General features: G+C 40.4%; 1 protein-coding gene across 3 annotated transcripts in view; it reads left to right on the top strand.

Annotated features, from left to right (window-relative positions):
• kirrel3a (kirre like nephrin family adhesion molecule 3a) overlaps nt 1–18,812 on the top strand; it is a 111,641-nt gene that overhangs the window by 25,369 nt on the left and 67,460 nt on the right. Inside the window, exon 1 of one of the 3 annotated variants that reach the window (XM_057321812.1) lies at nt 3,490–3,574. The exons of 1 other annotated variant lie outside the window; for it this stretch is intronic. In XM_057321812.1, coding sequence (XP_057177795.1) covers nt 3,496–3,574 — 79 coding nt within the window. In that variant the 5' untranslated portion in view covers nt 3,490–3,495. Of the gene's footprint in view, nt 1–3,489; nt 3,575–18,812 lie in introns of those variants that run through there. One more of the 3 variants, XM_057321811.1, reaches the window with a different exon arrangement.

Raw genomic sequence — 18,812 nt, forward strand, 5'->3', positions numbered from 1 at the left:
CCTCACAATGGCCTCTTCGTTTGATATGTGAACTTGGGGAATAACAACACCGTTTGATTGTCGGTATTCTAATAATGCGCTCCGCACCATGCATCCACAAATAAGACTATATGAGATATATAAAAATCAATACAGACTTGAGATAACTGCAAGTAAGATTTTGCTCATTAGGAGTGAAACGTGTGTGTGTGTGAGGGAGAATTCTATTACAAAGGCATCAAACCAATTTCTATCGCTCAGATCTATGTCAACTCGCAATTTTAAGGCTGATTAAAATGAAGTCCACTAAGCCGCCCAGCCGTTAGAATCACTGTAGACAGCGCGGAACTCCAGATGAGGGATCTGCGGTCCATCTGCGATGATGTTCATTCGAGCTGCTCTTGAGCCGTGCAGAAATAGGGAAATAAAAGTTGTGCTTGACGTCCATGTTGAGGGAGTTGTCAGGTTTGATTTATGAAGTGAGCTCTTCTCCCAGACCGCCGCTAACGTGTCAGTCTCCACCAAATGGATGAAGCCCACAGCTCACTGCCTTCTGATTGGCTTTTTTCCGGCTCACAGAAATAAGGTGCCCATCTTCATACAATAACTCGTTTTGATTAATCCAGGATCTGCCCTTTTTTTCCCCCCGCACAGAGAGGCGTCAAAATGAGAGACGGTCTTTGGAGTGTTTTTGTTTCATGATTTGGTGCCGTAATGTTCTCTTTTGAGACGATCACCGCATAAAAAAGCTGCATCTCATTTCGCTCCAACACCAGACAGCGATTATTACTGGAGAATTTGCAATGCCGATTGGAGCGCCACGAAACAGCGCTGCGCTGGTGGGCCTGAATTCTGCTGCGGACACGCTTGGTGGAACATTCCACCTGCATGATGATGTTTGTTAAACACATTTCCATTTCAAATAGAATGAACTTCACACCGGACATTTAAAGATTCAAAGCTGTGAAGTGTGAATGGTACATTGGATGACACAGTCATACATGTTGTGGCAGCGTTTTTATCGATTTTAGATACGTCGCTGACAGTCAATACCATGTTATTTAGCATCTCGCAATCTGTAAACAATGTTTCATTCGTAGCAGCGATTTATTTGTGATTCCAGAAGCATGTATCAAATAAAATAGAAGAAAATCAATTGTTTTCTAGCACCCGTACATGAGAGATGACAATAGATTACGTGGCATGGTGCTTTAAATTTGAGCCACCTTTTGAAAACACGCTCTTTGTTGTCGCCGCCAACCCACAGGAAACTCGCTGCCTCTTCTCTTGTCAAACGGCTTTTTTTCCAGCTGGCTTCAGTAACGCCATTGTTAAAGAAAAAGATTTGGGTTTTTGAAAGGGTTCGGAATCTGACATGTGAAGGTCAGCAGACTTCAAGACAAAACAGAGGCAGTAACGCGTGTGGAAAGCATCACCCCGCCCAGCACTTCTGAATCCCAGAACATCACACAGCGTGTGTTGAGGTGTGTGGGTGGCTGTTCGCTCCGTCTGTCCGCAGCCGACGCGGTGAAGCTGCTTTAACCTGTTGTTTTCCAGACGTGAGGAGAGGGAAGTGGATTCTCAGGTGGCGATTCAGGTCTTAAAGCACCATCTGAAGAGTTTTGTTTCGGTGTAATCTTTTCCATCTCGATTTGTTTTCCATCCACTTCGAACATCATATATGACTCAGTTATTCTCTCTGGTTTGTGTTATTTTAATCCGCGAGATACTAAAGCAGCGTTATTTGCGTTTCCTGACATATCTTCCAACCCATTCATGATCAAACCAAGTCACAGCTTTTGCATGTGCCGACTGCCTTGTGACTGTCGTTTTTGTGTGATTATGTTTTGCGAGACTGTTATCATCCGCATCATTTACAAACAGCTGCGGGGGGAAGCGTTGCAATTCCTGCCATTTCTCATCGCAGACAGTTGATGTTCGCACATGAAAGTCTTGATACTTACAGAAATTTAGCTAGCTTTCATTGCCGTTCGCTTTTGTAAGAGGCGGTGAGGCTGTTAAGTAAGGTTTGCTCAATCAGAGCCTAATGAGAACTCGATTGTATCTCAGAGGCTGGAGGTGGAGGTAGATTAATGATCCCTTTTCATCTTCCCCTGCATCACTTATTTCTGCTGGCTGACTTGTGTAAACCAAGAAGACTAATTCGACTTTATGATGTGCAAAATAACACATTTTCAACTTTAACACTTCCAAAAGATGTTCACACATTGTCTTTGTTGTGTTTATCTGACATCTGTCTCTTTGTTTTCTCCGTCTTTCTCTCTCGACACATGACTAACTTTTGGTAGTTTAAGTTCAAAGTTAGCGATTACAGTGTCATTTATTTGCATATATATCATTATACACGTTCGACTTGGATACGACCTCGTAGGATACGTACATGTTGAAGAAAGTAAATGATGACAGACTTCGCAGTCAACTTGTCCTTTTTAATATTGGTGTGATCTTGTCTTTCTCGTCCAGCTGATAAGCAGGCACTCGATTTGAAGTTGAGTCATTTTAGGTGAAATAAATCTCACCGTTCAGCATTCACACGCATTAACGCACTCGCATGCCGGAAAAGCTCATTTTCCTCCGCCGGATTTTCACAAATAACCTTACAGAACAGAGCAAGGCCGGCAGGAAAGAACATTAAATATTTCATTATACTTTCACACTTGACCAGCTTACCTGCTTGGGTCTGATCTCACTTATTAAAAGTAGTCATAAAACATTCTCCCAGCATACAGCACCGCATGCTTAGTCTATTATAATGTGACCGGCTGCACCTTGCTTTCATCTGATCAAAGACAAACAGAAGTAACAGTAGAGCGTAATGTTCCAGCTCATTTCAGAGTTTTCTAATTCTGCAGGGTGCTGTTTGGAGCGGGGGGGAGGCCGAGCCAAGCCCCGTCTGCTAATGAAAATGCACTGAAGCAGGTTAAATGCACGGAGCAGGAGCCAAAGGCTGCTCTGATTGTATTGCGGCAGTGCTGTGGCAGTGTGTCTGTCTCCCTGCTCATTTGCATCTGATGGACTTAATAGGAGTTTGTCTCCAGAATGCAGATGAATGCACAAACAAAGGGCTGGAATGGAACTGATTCCTCCCACCCCGCTGAGTCTGCCTCGCACGCTGTTTTGCATTGCTTTTCTCCCTTTTCTAACCATCCGAGTTTGTCCACTCTCGCAGCCACTCACCGTTATTAAAACCGCATGCTCCTTAGACACAAACGACGTACTGAATTAGCCGTTATTAACGGTTTTTGTGTGTAGGGATAAAGTGTCGCTAGTTAATTACGTCTGGCGCTTAATTATGCACAGATGCAACATCGAGAGCCGCGCGCTACAGCCCGTCCAGGTGTGTGTGTTTGCGCAAGAGCGCGCGAGCGTGTGTTTGTGTGCTCGACTTTGTTTACTAATGGGAGAGAAGGGGGGAGGAAGGACTACCCCAATGTGTTTGTGATTCTCTGCAGTTGCTACATAGATTCATTTTCTGCTCGAGAGCACATGGGTAGGATGAGAACGTTTTACAAGAGTTTGGTAATGAACAGTGCCGTCGCCGCACGACGCGCAATGTGTCTAAACAATTTCTCAGGTACGTTTGCCGCGTTGCACTCATCCGAGAGGTTTATAATTTGGTTTGTAATGTTCGGGCAATGAAAGATGTTTTTTCATTTCTTTGCGAAACATCAAATGTGTTATTTGGTGCTTTCAAAACATCCACAGTTTAAATACGTTGGAAGTTGTACTTTTTAGTTTCCGTGTCTATAAAGAGACCCAGAAAAGAATGTTTTATTGCTCTTCCATAGCTCGGGAGACTTAATGGAGGTGTCAGCTCTGTTTAATTTAAATATTAACTTTATCTCAGATGTTTTCTTTTAATGCCTCAGGAGAAATAAAAATAGATGCACATTTAAAAAGTTTAGGCTTGACAGCTACATTTATTATTTTAACACATTTGACTGTTGAATTGAACTGTGTGAACCCTTTTATTTGTTCTCAGGAAAGCCCTAAATAACACAGGTAACCATAGTAACAAAATGAAGTAACAAAGATGCCAGCGAACATACAATTGATCACGATTACTATAGGCAATTTGTAGAATTAACAAACTCTTGTTTTTAGTGCCACGGGTGGCCATGAAGTGAACTGCAGCCAGGGACGCCAAAACAGTGGCTGAATGTGATTTACCAACATCAGGAGGAATGAGGTCTCCAAAGCATGCATAAACACATATCCTTTTACAGAATAATCAGTTTATAGGCTTTCATAGACAATATAGGAAATACAAAAGTGGGAATACAAAAGTGATTCATTCATAAAAGTTCTTACATATAGCCCCTTTATTTAGCAAGTAGACATCAAACCTTATATTGGCTCTGAATGTTTGTCTGTTTGAGTGAGTGCTAAACATTGGTGAAAGAAAGAAACAGGTTGGTTGTAAAAGGCAGTTGACCCTTTTGTTTATTACTAAACTGTGTGTGAACATCATTTTTCCTCAAGCTGTTTTCTTAAACTGGACTGACACATTCATGCTTCAGTGAATGTAGACAGTGAGAATATAACTATAAATTGTGGACAGCATAGCACAAATCTTTGGGTTTTGGGAGACTTTAATGAGCAAAGTTTGAGTTGACATTAAAATCTATTGGATCCGTGTTTGTTGTGTATATTTGGTATCTTCGTACATTTGAGCACAGCCTGTGATATTCTGTCTCTGTGGAGAGAATACTCTGTAATTCTTTCTTTTTGAAACAAAAGGAGATGTGTGAGATTACTGGGATCTTTTTCTTCGAACAGTCTAAGCAGCAGGAGACTTGACTATTTGTTCTCCATTCATTCTTATTGCTGTTTAGGAGAGACAATAGAGATATAAAATAGCTCTTTCTATTTTCCTTTTTTAGGGGATCTAATGCATAATTTGTTGCTTTAGAAGAATCCACGCTCTACAAGCTTTGAATATTTCCGTTTTTAGCTTCCACCGTCTGATCAAAACTTCAGAAGTAAGACTGTTTTTATTCGCACAACATCTCTGCCCAGAGATGCTTCTGGGGATGCAGGTGAGAGAGATATAAAAAGCAGACAGAGATTTTCCTCCAAGTGTCATCGGGACTTTGTGTTCTTCATGTTTTCAAGCTCTATGTTTGGTCCAACCCAGTGACAAACAAGACCCTTATTCATTTTAATTCGGGGTTAATTTAATATTTCGAATGTTTAATAAGAAATGGCGCTCTGTAATAGAGGGTGTCTCAATTATAGCACAATTCATTGAAGAGCCCTTCATTAGAGAGTCCTCTGAGCAGTCGAAGGGTACGCAAGGTCCGATTCTGACGTCCGATCCGGTGTCGGTTTTTAGGGCATCACCTCTCTCGCAGCTTGACAGGGAAGGAGGGATTTATTAATGAGCTATGGTGATGCAGGGAGCGTGACCCAGGCGAAGACAACCTTCCACCCAGGACGGCACAGAGAGAACTAACACGGCCTGTCGCCGTCAGCTGCCAACCAGCGGGAGCGCGATCGTATCACAGTGACGGGTCGCTGACTGACAGTTGTGCTGCGGTCTCCCTGTTTCTCCATCTCCTCATTAAAACAGAAATGAGTGGGAGCAATCACTGTCAGTCATGTGGCAAAGCTACACAGGCATTGATAAACACTGAGAATTGTGGGAAAGAAATGGCACCAGCCGTCACGGCTGCAGCTGGGAGATTTTTTCTGAACTTACTTCCTTGCCGTCACTTTTCGCTGTGTGATGACCGACGTCTCAGACAAGAGTGTGTGTGGATCTGACGTTTGCAGGACTTACTGTAAGTGTAGTGTAGCAGCGGAACCCACACAGATCTGTTCAGGCCCACTGCGGGCAGCGCTTGACAAAGGAACAGATGTGAATTGTCAAACACTTTGCATAGCGTGTAAGATGTTCTCTTGCTGGTTTCTTTCATCAGAATGGCATGCTCAGGCCTTTGTTTGAGTTATTATATTTAAATTTTATATCATTTGGTCTCGATTTGTAACCTGACTTCGTTTTTCAATGGTTTTTAGATTATTCATTTTTATCAGTGTGTGTGTGTGTGTGTGTGTGTGTGTGTAGGTGCTGGTGTCATGCTCTTTCGTCATGCTACACAAAAATTGACAGCTTCTTCGCTAGGGCTGCACGATATTTAGGGAAAATGCTATATTTGATATAGGGGTGTCACGATATACTGTACATGTATTGTCAAGAAATGTGATATTAAAAATCAGTCGATATTGTGTTAATTCTACAAAAGCGAGAATATCGTAAATGGTTACAAACTCTCTCTCTAACCCTTGACTGATTGCAGTATTTGTTCATAAAAATATATATAATAGATACCGCAATAATAGCGTTACTGAGAAATCTTTCATCCATAATAACCGTGAAGTGAAAACATGATATCGTGACTGCCCTAATGGTTATCTTTTAAGCATGTATAACAATAATTTGAAATATACTTAAGATGCTATATTGAAATATATTAAAAAGCTGAAAATTACTCTCAGCTGTTTGGTTAAACCATGGGTTAAAACAGCCTAGCATACAAAAATGTATTAACCCAGTGGTTGGGTTTGTCCCTTTTTGATTAAAATAAATAATTTTTAATAAAAATATAGTGTATGTAACTGTTTCTCGAGTGCAAGTCTCTCTTCTTTCTGCATCAACCTAAAAAACTTTAACGTAACTATAACGTTTACTTAACGTAACTAACGGAATTTTTAAACTATTAAAAACCTTTTGTTGCATACTGTAATAAAAATCTATTAAAAACCATTTGTTGCATACTGTGATATGCACGTTTGCGTTATTTTGATCATTTCAACATATTGTGCAGCCCTACTCCTCACCCAGCATTGGTTTTGCATAAAATACAAATGCTTCATGACAAGATCACCTTTCGTCTCATCTGCACAACTAAGAATCAGTCAGCTGGGCTTCTTTGCTCCCACTGAGAGCTGTCTGGAAAGCAATGTGTACAGAATACAAATACAGACACGCATAACTTGTGATGTAATTAAGCGGCGAGACATGCGGGCTACGTTCCTGTCATCTCTGCCTGCAGGATGCCGCAGCCGCTCCGAGACGCAGGTCACTATCAGAAGAGGTTGGAGGTAAACAGGATTTGTGGCAGGTCTGCCAATAAAGCATTGTGGGAAATCATGTTAAAATCGCCCCCTCCCACAGTGGCAGAAGAAAGGGCAGATCAGCCGCACTGTGGATGCATGCTAATAGGAGATTCAATTAAATGGCTCAGCACATAAGCTGCGTATAAGTGCAACATACTGCTAGACGTGCTCTCTCTTACTTTCTCACAGCTTTTCTGTTACGCCGTCTCAGTCTGGATCTTTCAACAGAGAGACCACTGCCTGTCGAGAGCGAAGATCTGCTTGTAAGAAGGGAAATGAGAATATGATAATTGTCTTCATTTCAAGTGCTTTGGTCCACCGGGGCGCGTGTGTGGGATAAATGAAGCTGTAAGAGGAAAATTGTTGAATAATCAGAACCTTTATTTGGTTCTGGTTCATCAGTGAACACATTCTGAAGCTTGTCTGCATATGTTCAGGCTTGAAAAAAATGAATGAAGTTGTTCAGATAAGCGGAGAATTAAACTTTTTGGTAGTACAGTTCTGTAACCCAAGCCATCTTTTTATACAGTTAGAGCACTTTCATTATTTTGTAATTAGACATTTGATCACTGTTGAGGGTTGAATTGGTGAAATACAGTATATACAGTATATACAGTATATAAAGTTATATAAATCATATAAAAAGCTTAGCACAGACAGGTGAATCAAAAACCGTCTTTATCGGAAAGATTTTTTGTTTGATTTGTAAGTTTGTACCTGTTTGTTTCACACTATGTGGCTTGACATGTACATTTATGCGTTTGGCAGAAACTTTTATCCAAAACGACGTGCATTCAGGTACACTTTTTTCTTTTAAATCCGTAAGTACTTCTTGGGAATGGAACATTCAACATTTTAAATGTGTCCGGATTTGAAATCATAGAGTGTAATCAAAGCAAAGGTCTTATGCATGTGAGATCGAGCGTCTTTCACTCTTATCATGTGATAAATGCTTTTCATAATATTTGAATCTCAAACGCACGTTCATTTTCCACCATATAACCCCTGTCTCACGTTCTGTGTTTTAGCAACTAAGTCGCTTGCCGCTCCATGGCTGGAGTCGGCGGTCTCTCTGCGAGGACCGGGGGTGGAGAGGGCAAATCTTTAGCTTGGGCTGACAGCAATCTGTTAATTAAACATCCTAATGGCTGTAATTGCGAGCATTCATGGCCCCAGCTGCTGTTGTAATGCTAGCTTTGCTACGGCTGCCAGGATTCAGCTGTCTGGGAGGTGAGAGCTCTTGACTGCTTGGCAGGTGGGGGGTCCACATTGGACTTCTGCTGCAGGCTGATAGTAACCGCTTTAGGCCGCTCACCCTTCCGTCTACGTTCACCTTCACCTCCGCAACACAAGGAGCGGAGGGAGCGGGCTTCTGGAGCCAGCGTTCCGCGTGTTTTTGAAAACGGGAATTGATGCTTTCCAAGCAGCGCACAATGCTGAGGCAGGTGCACCCAAACAAAAAGCTCAACACAAACATTGGCAGATTGGAGTTTTTTCCACATTCACAGTAAAAGCGCTGGATTCAGACCCAGTCCAAATGTCCTGCTGGCAGCAACAGGATGCTAATTAGGATTTTGGCACTGTTGACCCAAAATGGATGTGTTGGATCCAGCCTAATCCCCTGCTCGGTTCAAGCTGACCTTAAAATCCTGCATATATCAAAGGATTTCCGGGGTTGTTCGGGCTGATAAGACATTCTGAACGGCGTCCAAAACGTAGAGAGAATAGACTCGTATCCATGTCGGCATTTAAGTGCCTTGCGTAATCACGGAGCGAGAACCTATTTAAATACCACTAAACTAAATTTCACAATTAAATCTGTGCTAGTTGCCGCCCCGTTATTTACGAAGATGGCATGCCTGACAAAGTTAGCCGTTTAGTGTTTCTTTTAGTTTCGAGACGGTGCGTAACCAGACTAACTGAAGAAGCTCGTCCAAACGTTCATTATCGTATCTGAAGCCCGAGCGCACGTGTTGGTTCGCCAGATGGATTTTCGTGGATGAAGTGTTGTGTGGAGGCGTAATTGGATGTTGTTTAAGAAAAGTGCCGACAGTGGAACTGAAGGAAGGAGCGAAACTGAGAAAAATTTGTGTGGTCTCTGAAATCATGCTGGCTTTCTTATGGAACAGCCAGCCGAGTCCAACGCTGAGACTGTAATGATAAAAAAGAAGCCTTCTTAGATTCAGACGTTACACTTGTACATTGTTTTCTAGTCTCTTTTAGTCGAAGCAACGTAGAGGGTTAAAAAATTGCTGTTTAAGCTGTGAATTTTCAACAACAAAAAAATGAACAAGGTTGATTTAATTTCAGCATTTCTTATACAAAGTTTGAGATTTGAAGATTATGTTTATCGACAGCATGAGTGTTGACAGTTTGTAAACGTTTATTAAAATCACCTGAAATTGCTGTGAATTTTTGAAAAAAAATAAGAAATAAATAAAGAAAATATACAGTATATATACTGTATATTAAGATAATTTTGGAAGACATAACCAGCACTGGTCCGGAAGCACTTCCTGTTTTAGTGTTTCTACATTACACAAATGTTAAAACAAAATACAACCAACAGAACAATTAGAACTAAATCAAAATGTGTAAGACTTAATAAATAAATAAACAAATTACTGAAACAGCAATTGCTTCTGGACCAATGATGTTTACATTTTCTTGTTTATTCTTTATTACAGAAATAGCCATATTTCATACCTGGACAACTACAGCTCAAATAACACATAATAATGAAATAAATAAGGGGGCAGTTGTGGCCTAATGGTTAGAGAGTCGGACTCATGACCAGAAGGTTGCCGGTTCGATTCCCAGGGCCGGCGGGTAACAACTGAGGTGCCCTTGAGCAAGGCACCTTACCCCTACTTGCTCCCCGGGCGCTGCAGTGATAGCTGCCCACTGCTCCGGGGGTACGTGTGTTCACTACTCTCTGGATGGGTTAAATGCAGAGGTCACATTTCGTTGCCTTGTACATGTGCAATGACAATAAATTGAATCTAAATCTAAATCTAAATAAAACAAGCTGTACATTTCTGGTTTTAAACGTATGCCTTGTCCTATCTGTACCAGTGACTTGTGTTTGTTTTACAGACTAAGGGTTGTGTCAGATGTATCATCTGTGGTAACCGAAAACGTCAAAGACGCTGTCGATAGAGCTTAACTTTATTGAACCCCTTTCAAGATGCCTCATACAGGCACAGTCCTCGGTATATCTTGCCGTAAGCATCCCAGCTTCCGATTGCAAAAGAGTTCACAGTTCGTCCATTGAAAGACCTCAGTTCAGCCTAGAGGTTTACCCGCCGGTCTACACCACAGCATGCTGATGTGCGTTGACATCCACTCACTGACAAAGAGAAGACCTCAGTCATGAGATCAAATACTGACATTTCTAAACTTCAAATGCAGGTTCACGAGTGCAGGTTTTCATATACCGAACAGTCCTTGAATTTATTGTTTTGCAGAGTCTGTAGATTAAATACCATACATATACAGCGCAGCACTCTTCTGCATTCAGCGAATGCTTCGTTTAGTTTCATCTCGTTCATAGTCACGCCACAGGGACATTCAACACAAATTTGTAACGTACGTGGCAGGTGACAATTGCTCAGACTGTAATAGCTGAATAATCGCAGGCACAGCTCGGGGATCAAATAGTCTGTATTTCTTCTGCTCATTGCTCTTTAGAGCACCGATGAAGATTCCCATTACCTGTTCATCAAACGCACGCTCTCAAAACTCATTCGAGCCTCCGGAACGAAGGTCATGTTTACGGACGGTTTTAATACCTCCGAGTTTCACCAAGATTGTGTTTCACACTCAGCTGAGTTAAGGGCCATTATTACACGGTTGGTTAGTTAAAATATAGCAGCGTTCGGTAATTCCATGACACGTGAAGCATGTTGCTCATTTCATATTCATGAGACAAACCCAATAGGCGCTTATGAAAATGCTAATTGCGTATCTCATCCCAGTTTCAGAGCCACATTTTGCATAAAGAAAAGTTTACGCGCGCTTTCGCGATGAAGCTGGCGGTATTTGCATAATTCCAAACGAGCCCGTAACTAGATCAACTTTCGGCTGATTCGTAGAAAGAAACCCAAAAACAACATAAACACGTAATTACGTAGTTAAAAACAAGCGCGGCCAGAGCAATATTCCACTGCCGAGCAATCATTATGCAAATCTGGGATAATAAAATTAAAGTTGTATTGAATTTCTTGTCATGGGCGTGAGAGCACGTCCCTGTATCAGACTCTGCCGCCCATAACAACAGCATGTCATATAACCTTCAGGTCGGAGTCAATAAGTAATTTCTCCGAGCTGAGGCGGTGTGTGTGAGGTAATTAGGATGTGTGTGTGTGTGTGTGTTAGATGATTAGGGAATGTGGCTGCCGGTGCTCTATGATAATGGCCAACGTGGGCGAGGGTTGCAAACTCAGCGGACCTGACAGGTGTGTAGCAGCTCTGATGAAGCTGTCAGATGTTGCGGGGACACTGGGGTGTTTCCAGCGCTCTCCAGGGAGGAGAAGGCGGGGGGAGTTGGAGCTGACGGCAGGCCGCAGGGACACGTGCTTGTTATTGATGCTGAGGCCGGCTGTTGTCTACACAAACAGACAGTCCACTCATCTGCAACACACCTGAGATTTGCCAGATCACATGTCAGAAAATAAACTCAGCACAGGTGGGTCTGTAATATGTCTGCTAAGGATCTGGAGATCTGGAAAACATCTGCTGTTTCAAAACATCTGATAAACAGTCAGAGAATAGATCCAGCACATGTACGTCTGTAAGATGTCTGCTAAGGATCTGGAAAACGTCTGCTGTTTTAAAACATCAGATAAACATCTTAGAAAAAGCTGTTTTACATACATTCTAAACCATAAACATCTTACAGACATCTTCTAGATGTCTATATGACATCTGACCGCAGACGTCTCAGAGACGTCTTGCAGATGTAAATGCAGACATCAAATAGATGTCTGCCAGATGTATGTGTGCTATCAGGGGAAGAGCCCTAAGGATGGCTCATTCTTAAGCTTTGTTGAGTTTAATTCTACACAAAGGCACAGTTCATCCAAAAATAAATATATTTTACGTCTATTTATAATGTTAGTCAAGGTTTCCAACAACCGTTACAGTCCAGTTTCTGATCCTTAGAATGAAAAAGTGTTTTTCTTCTATCCTCTGTAGAAATCTTTGTGACATACAGTATTCACACTGTCGTTCCTTAGACTTTGCAAAGTTGTTGAATACCAATTAGCCGTTTATATGTTGATGTGGGCAGTCATTTGTTAAAAGAATATTTTGCCTAAAAATGAATATTCTGTTAGCCTGTTCTCATTCTGTAAACTTGTAGGACTTTCTTGTATTAAACACAGTTAAAGGCAGAATGTCATGGCGGCTCTTTTTCATGCATTGAAAGTCGTCTGAGGTTTCATTTCTGGATGAATTGTTCTGTTAATGTGCCTGTATTTCAGTTTCATTTTCATAAATAGTTTGGATAGATTGGACCTTTGTGTTCTGCATGTTGGAGAATGTCTAACCCGGCGTTGTAGTCCATCAAATCTAATACTTCCCATTTTCAGAGCACAAGGAAATCAAGTTGAACTTCAGAAATAAACATTCATCAGCCGCGTTAGGACCTTGGTCCCGTTAAAAATAAAAAAGCATGGATTGCTCTGATGGGCTCTGAATCGTCTAAGTACCTCCCATAAATGACAAAGATGAAAGCTTAGCTCGTGCTCAGAGGAGATCTTTGGGAACTAAAGTCGGAGATAATAAAGTCAGAAAATTGTGTGATTATAACATCAACCCACAGCCGAAAGTCCTTCAGAAAGGAATTCAACCCATTAGATGTCTGAACAGGTTCCTGGAATATTATTGTTTCGAAATTGTCGATGACTTTTAGTATTGCGGCATCAAAAACCGTGACAACAAAATTACTTAAGCCAGTTGGATTCCAAGTTACTATGGAGACTGAATTTTTAGTGTTCTTTGTAAATGTTACGTTCAGGATAAATGTACTGAAGTCTTCTGTCAACCATAGGGATGAATCCTGATATTTGAGGATATTTAGGAGACAGGTTATGTAGAGTAGGTTACCCCCCCCAAAAAAACATCATTTACTTGCTTATTTCAATCCAAACCTGTATGATTTTTAAGAATGTTAGTAACCAAACAACACTGACCCCCATTGACCTCCATTGTGTGGACAAAACCACTGAGACTGTGTTTCAATTAAATGATGAAAGCTAAAGCATACACTAGCAAATGATGGTTGCATCTGTCTTTGTGTGTTTATGTGTATATGATGTGTTTTTGTTTGCAAAGCTTTATAAGATACTGAAAACGTGTTTATGTGAAGAATAGCCTGAATCTGCCAGGTTTAGTTTGAATTTACTAGCTATATTTTTACTATTTTAGATTTAGAGGATGAAAAACTCTCAAACAGTGAAACCTTTTCATTCTATGTTAATCTTTGTCTATGAAATGCCACGATTTACAAGTACAGCCCATTTTCCTAACGGATACTTTCCGAGAATTTTCCTGAGATTTTGAGAGAACTTCAGAAGCAGATGTTTGTGCAAACTCGGATATTTAAAGAATATAGAGAAAAACTCCTCAACACTTTATTCCCAGAAGTTCCCCACGTTCAATTTAATACCAGAGATTCATAAATTAACTGTCAGAGCTTCTCTGATGACACAAAGAAAAGCTCAGATGCAGCCACGCTGAAGTTTCATCTAATTGTCTCCTGGTAAAATACCTGATGTACTGATGTAACGTTTGAATCTGGGCCACAGAGTTCGTTTTCAGCCAATTCGTTTCCATCTCCATTTTCTCCATTTTGAAGACTTTATTTTAGGATTTCATTTGTTCTGTGTACATTCGAGTCGCCAGATTCATTAAACACACAAACTGCGGAGAGATAATACACATGCTGCTCAAATTAAACCTGCTTAATATTCCAGACGGAAATGATGCTGCTCTCTCAGTCGGGACGTTTTCATCTCCACAAGATGCTTTTTTTAACCTAGTTTTGTATGACGACTCGATTGCAACACACAGTAACTAATCAATAAATGTAAATGATCGTCTTTTCACACCAGGGTTTAATAAAGGGATTGTTTCATTAAAGTAATGCGCTGGCACACAAGTATCGATCCGTCTAGGGTGTCATGCAACTGCATTATCAGCTCTGTACTTCAAACAGCTGAAACGCATCGATTGTTTTTGTTGGGCACCGCGGCCGTAGCACGTTCAGCCAAAACATTTCTCATTAGATCATTTCAGTTCTATCAGAAAAATGATGTTCCATTGTCCACCCTTCACGGTTTCGCTCCATTAAAATACTTAGCGTGTTTGCTCTGTTAATTAATATGAGCAAATTACAGAATAATCACTGACTGTGAGAAGAACATCTCACTTTCTGTATTGATCGTCGTATTTGTCAAGCAGAATTCAGGATGACTAAATCAGGAAAAGAGGGATAGTTAATCCAAAAATAAAAATGTATTTATTCACCCATGTGTTATTCAAAACACGTCAAAAACGTTTTCTTCTGTGTAACACAAAAGAAGATATTTTGAGAAGTGTCTCAGTAGTTCGTGTCCATACAATGGAGGTCAATGGGGGCCAGTGTTGTTTGGCTACCAGCATTCTTCAAAATATATTCTTTTGTGTTCTGCAGAAGAAAGAAAGTCATACAGGTTTGGAATGACTAAATGATGACAGAATGTTCACCTTTGTGTGAACTAGTCATTTAAAAATGCTACTCTTTTGCCATGTTAATGTTCTTATTAAAAAAGTTCAAGCTTTAACTGTTGGTAATTGTTAACATCTGCCCACACATCTCATTGAATGAGGACAACAGTATACAAGAAGGATTCGAGCCGTGTTGAGAGATTTTGCTTTAGGCTGGAGTTTAAGCAAGCCGGGTAGTCGCCATGGTGACATGCTTTTTTGTGCCACTTGACAGGATAGCTGCACGCAGAAAAAAAACTCACGATGGAGAGCAAACACGTTGTGTGTTCTGAACCTGTCTGCTGATTATTTGGCTGATTGCGTTGATCATCCTATTCAGCAATCACGAGAAACGAACAGAACCTGTTTGTTTCCTGAATGCAAAGCCAGAGAGGCCGAATACCTGCCAGAACTAAAGAGCTTTTATCTAAATGAGTGTACGGGTTGCTTTTCAAATCAACAATACATATGCAGAGTAACATAAAAGAAGATTTAGATGGTCAAGATGAATGCTTTACAAGGCAGAATTTATAGATCAAAGCTGACCCTCTTTACTTTTTCACATTCTTAATACTTAGTTAAAGGGACAGTTCACCCAAAAATAAAAATTCTGTCATCATTTACTCACCCTCAAGTTGTTCGAAACCTGTGTAAATTTTGTTGTTCTGCTGAACACAAAGAAAGATATTTGGAATTATGTTTGAAAGCAAACAGTTCTGGGGCACCATTGACTTTCATGGTAGGGGAGAAAACTACTATGGTTGTCAATGGCACCCCAGAACTGTTTAGTGTCCCACATTCTTTAAAAATATTTTTTTGTGTTCAACAGAACAAAGAATTTTATATCTTTTGTTTTTGGGATCTTATTGTGCACAGTTAGTACATTATTGTACAGAAATGTGCTCCATTCTTTTATGAAAAGGCTTTTTTTTTAAATCATTTTTTGTTCAACTTATTTGCCAGAAACTTGCATTACAGTCAAAGGGGTTGTGATTTTATGTTGACTTTATTTCTTTTCTATCATGATCTGATTGATTTGGGTTTGTTGGCAGATTGTAAACTCATCAACACAGTCACAGTGTGAAATCTTTCACTGTGAGACTCATTGAAATGTACCACAATTGTCTTCTGCAGATTCTTTATTCTGGCATTAACGGTTCGCTCTCTCTCGGTGATTCATAGTCTACTTTTTTACAGCGGTTTGAAGCTTTGTTGCTCGCGGTCAGAATGTTCTGCGGTGGGATTATGCCATTAAAAAAAGGAATTGAGGTATTTGTGAGACTTCAAAGGCATTTGGCTCTGCAGGTACTTGATAGTTTCAATTACATTTGCATGTTTTTTCCAAAAAGCAATTCGTCTGAATAACAACTTCCCCGTTCTATTTTATCATTCACCAGCATTTTCCTGAATTACACATACTATAGTTCTTTCTGAATCCAGATTTTTGCCTTAGCATGTGCATTATATTGCACATTATTTATAATAAGTGAAATACGTGCAAAATGTTGATTTATGTTTCCTGCTGTTTTTCCGTTTCTCTCGAGTCTTTGGTAGTGCAGAGGTTAATCCTCTATCCTCAGACACCTCATCTCTCCCCACTATACAAAGCAGAGGCCACAGGCGCTGGAGAACAGGCCCTCCGATTGTCAGCGAGACTTAGCAGATTCAAAGCACAGCGGGGGTCCATCAAGCGCGGGCTGCAACCTGGCGTGACACCTGATGGGTGATGCAAATTGACGTGGCTGCTTCGGAATGCCTCTGCCAGGGCCAAAAGTGCATCTCAGCACTGCTGAGACCCCGGGGAGGAGGGCTCCCATTCCTCCAGCATCCGATCCAATTAACCGCGCCACGCTCCGACGGTTTGTCTCAGATTTCCATGTTAATATAGCCGGGAAGTCTGTGTTTAGTCAGCAGATCTGCAATGCTGCATAATACCAGCGACGGTCTCTAAATTAACCAAAAACGAGTAAGAGCGTAAACTGGCTTAACACCATGAGTCGAATCTTAGATATTTCCTCTACGGTTCTGCAGAGCGGAGCGTTGCATTTGTGTATTCAGAGGAAAGTGATGTTTAAGCAGATCGGTGTGGTTTTGCTGTGCAAGTGGAAGGAGGCAGTGATAAACAAAAGCCAGAGACTAGACTTGGAGATGGTTTGAGTCACATTTAGTGAGATTAACTAGTGTATTCCGGTTTTTTCTTTTTAGGAAAGAAAGAAACATTTTAGTGTGCTGACTCGATTAAGCCAAAAATCATAAGCACTATTATTTTGGCGAGTATTGAACTCACGGTTATTTGATTATATGAGTTTTGAAACAACAAAAATAAATAACTTTTCTACTTGAAATGAACTGAAAACAAATATAACAAATGCCCCACAATAATCATTTCACCTTAATTATATTGTTTTTTTATCATTGGAAGCCAAAATTGACGATTAGGATCATGGCTGTCCACATCCACATCCAGAATAAAAGTGTTTACATAATATACGTATGCCTGTTTACTGTGCATATTCATTTTGTATTTATAAACACAAAAACATACACATACACTACATATATATTTAGAAAATATTTAGATGTATATATTTTTATTTCAAATAATTGAAATTATATATAAAAAGTTTATACATTTTTATATTTTTCTTAAATATATGCATGTATGTGTGTGTTTTTATGAAAACAAAATTTAAATGCACAGTACACAGACATACTGATGCAAGCACAAACTTTTATTCTGAATACGGTTAATCACGAATAATCGTTTGACAGCCCTAATTACGATTAATCGTGATTAATTGCACACACCTAGTTGAAAGTGTGCAGTTCTATAGCTGGTAACCCTCCGAAAAGTTTTTAAAATTCATCACTTTCAGGTATCACGTTTACAGCCGTGCGACAAATGTTGTTTTTCCAGGTTGCGCTGTCACACAGAATATAAAACATTACCCCAAATAATCCAAAAATTCCTCTTCAGACCCCTGAATTCAGTGCAATTCGGTTGCACTCAATCTAGATGTTTTTGAACACGATACACAACAGATCAACTGAACCTGAAATTAACTATAAAAATCAAGACTGATTAGAAAACATGTCATTCGTGTCGATGTTGAAAATACATCGTTTTACACAACCCAACGTTGATCATTCCTATGGGAACCTTAGTCATCTCTGCTCTGTGCTTTCCACCGTGCAACCCGTCACCCCGACCGAAGCGAGCATGCCCTTAGACCTCTACGGTTTCTCTTTCATCTCTGTGGGTTCCACTGTTTCAGTCAAAACTAATCAGAAAACAACACAACAGAGAAGCTCAGCATTTACCTACCTTTCTGTGAGCTGCTTAGCCCGGTGTCAGGTCATCCTGCTTGACTCATATCTGTCCCAAAGCTAAGAATTAAACATTTGTAGATGTCAGATTTTTGGCTGATGAGCAAAAGAAACGAGAAACGATGCCCTGTGACATGCGGTTCATGCACTGCGAGGTCCATCGGCCTCATTTGCATTTCTATTTTTGATGCTTTTTGGATACTAAAGACCTTTTAACATGTGATGAGAGATGCTTTGAATCCTTCATGAGTCAAGTATCGTGTCGCTTTGACCTCAAAGCATTTCAGTTAGCATTGCACGAATTTGAAAAGAAAATAGCAGACGCTAATAAAATACACGATGGTGGCAAAAATGTTGTCGTAATGTAAATTGTACAATGTTTCTATATCACAGTCTGGCTAATAATACAGTACATCATGCAAATCGTCCAGTAACCATTGATATAAAAGGTCAGTTGCAAACGGAGTCAAAGTTGAAGTTGTTTGTATTCAAGCGTTGCCTGACCCGTGTACACTTGTGTTTCATGCTTCGCTCCGTAGAGTTCAGTGCATTGGATAAGAGTCATGTGAAACGTCCTTTAGCATTTCCTCCTGAAAGCTCTCATCGCCCTTTGCCTG

This window comes from Triplophysa rosa, linkage group LG22, assembly GCF_024868665.1.
Source record: "Triplophysa rosa linkage group LG22, Trosa_1v2, whole genome shotgun sequence".
Lineage (NCBI taxonomy): Eukaryota > Metazoa > Chordata > Actinopteri > Cypriniformes > Nemacheilidae > Triplophysa > Triplophysa rosa.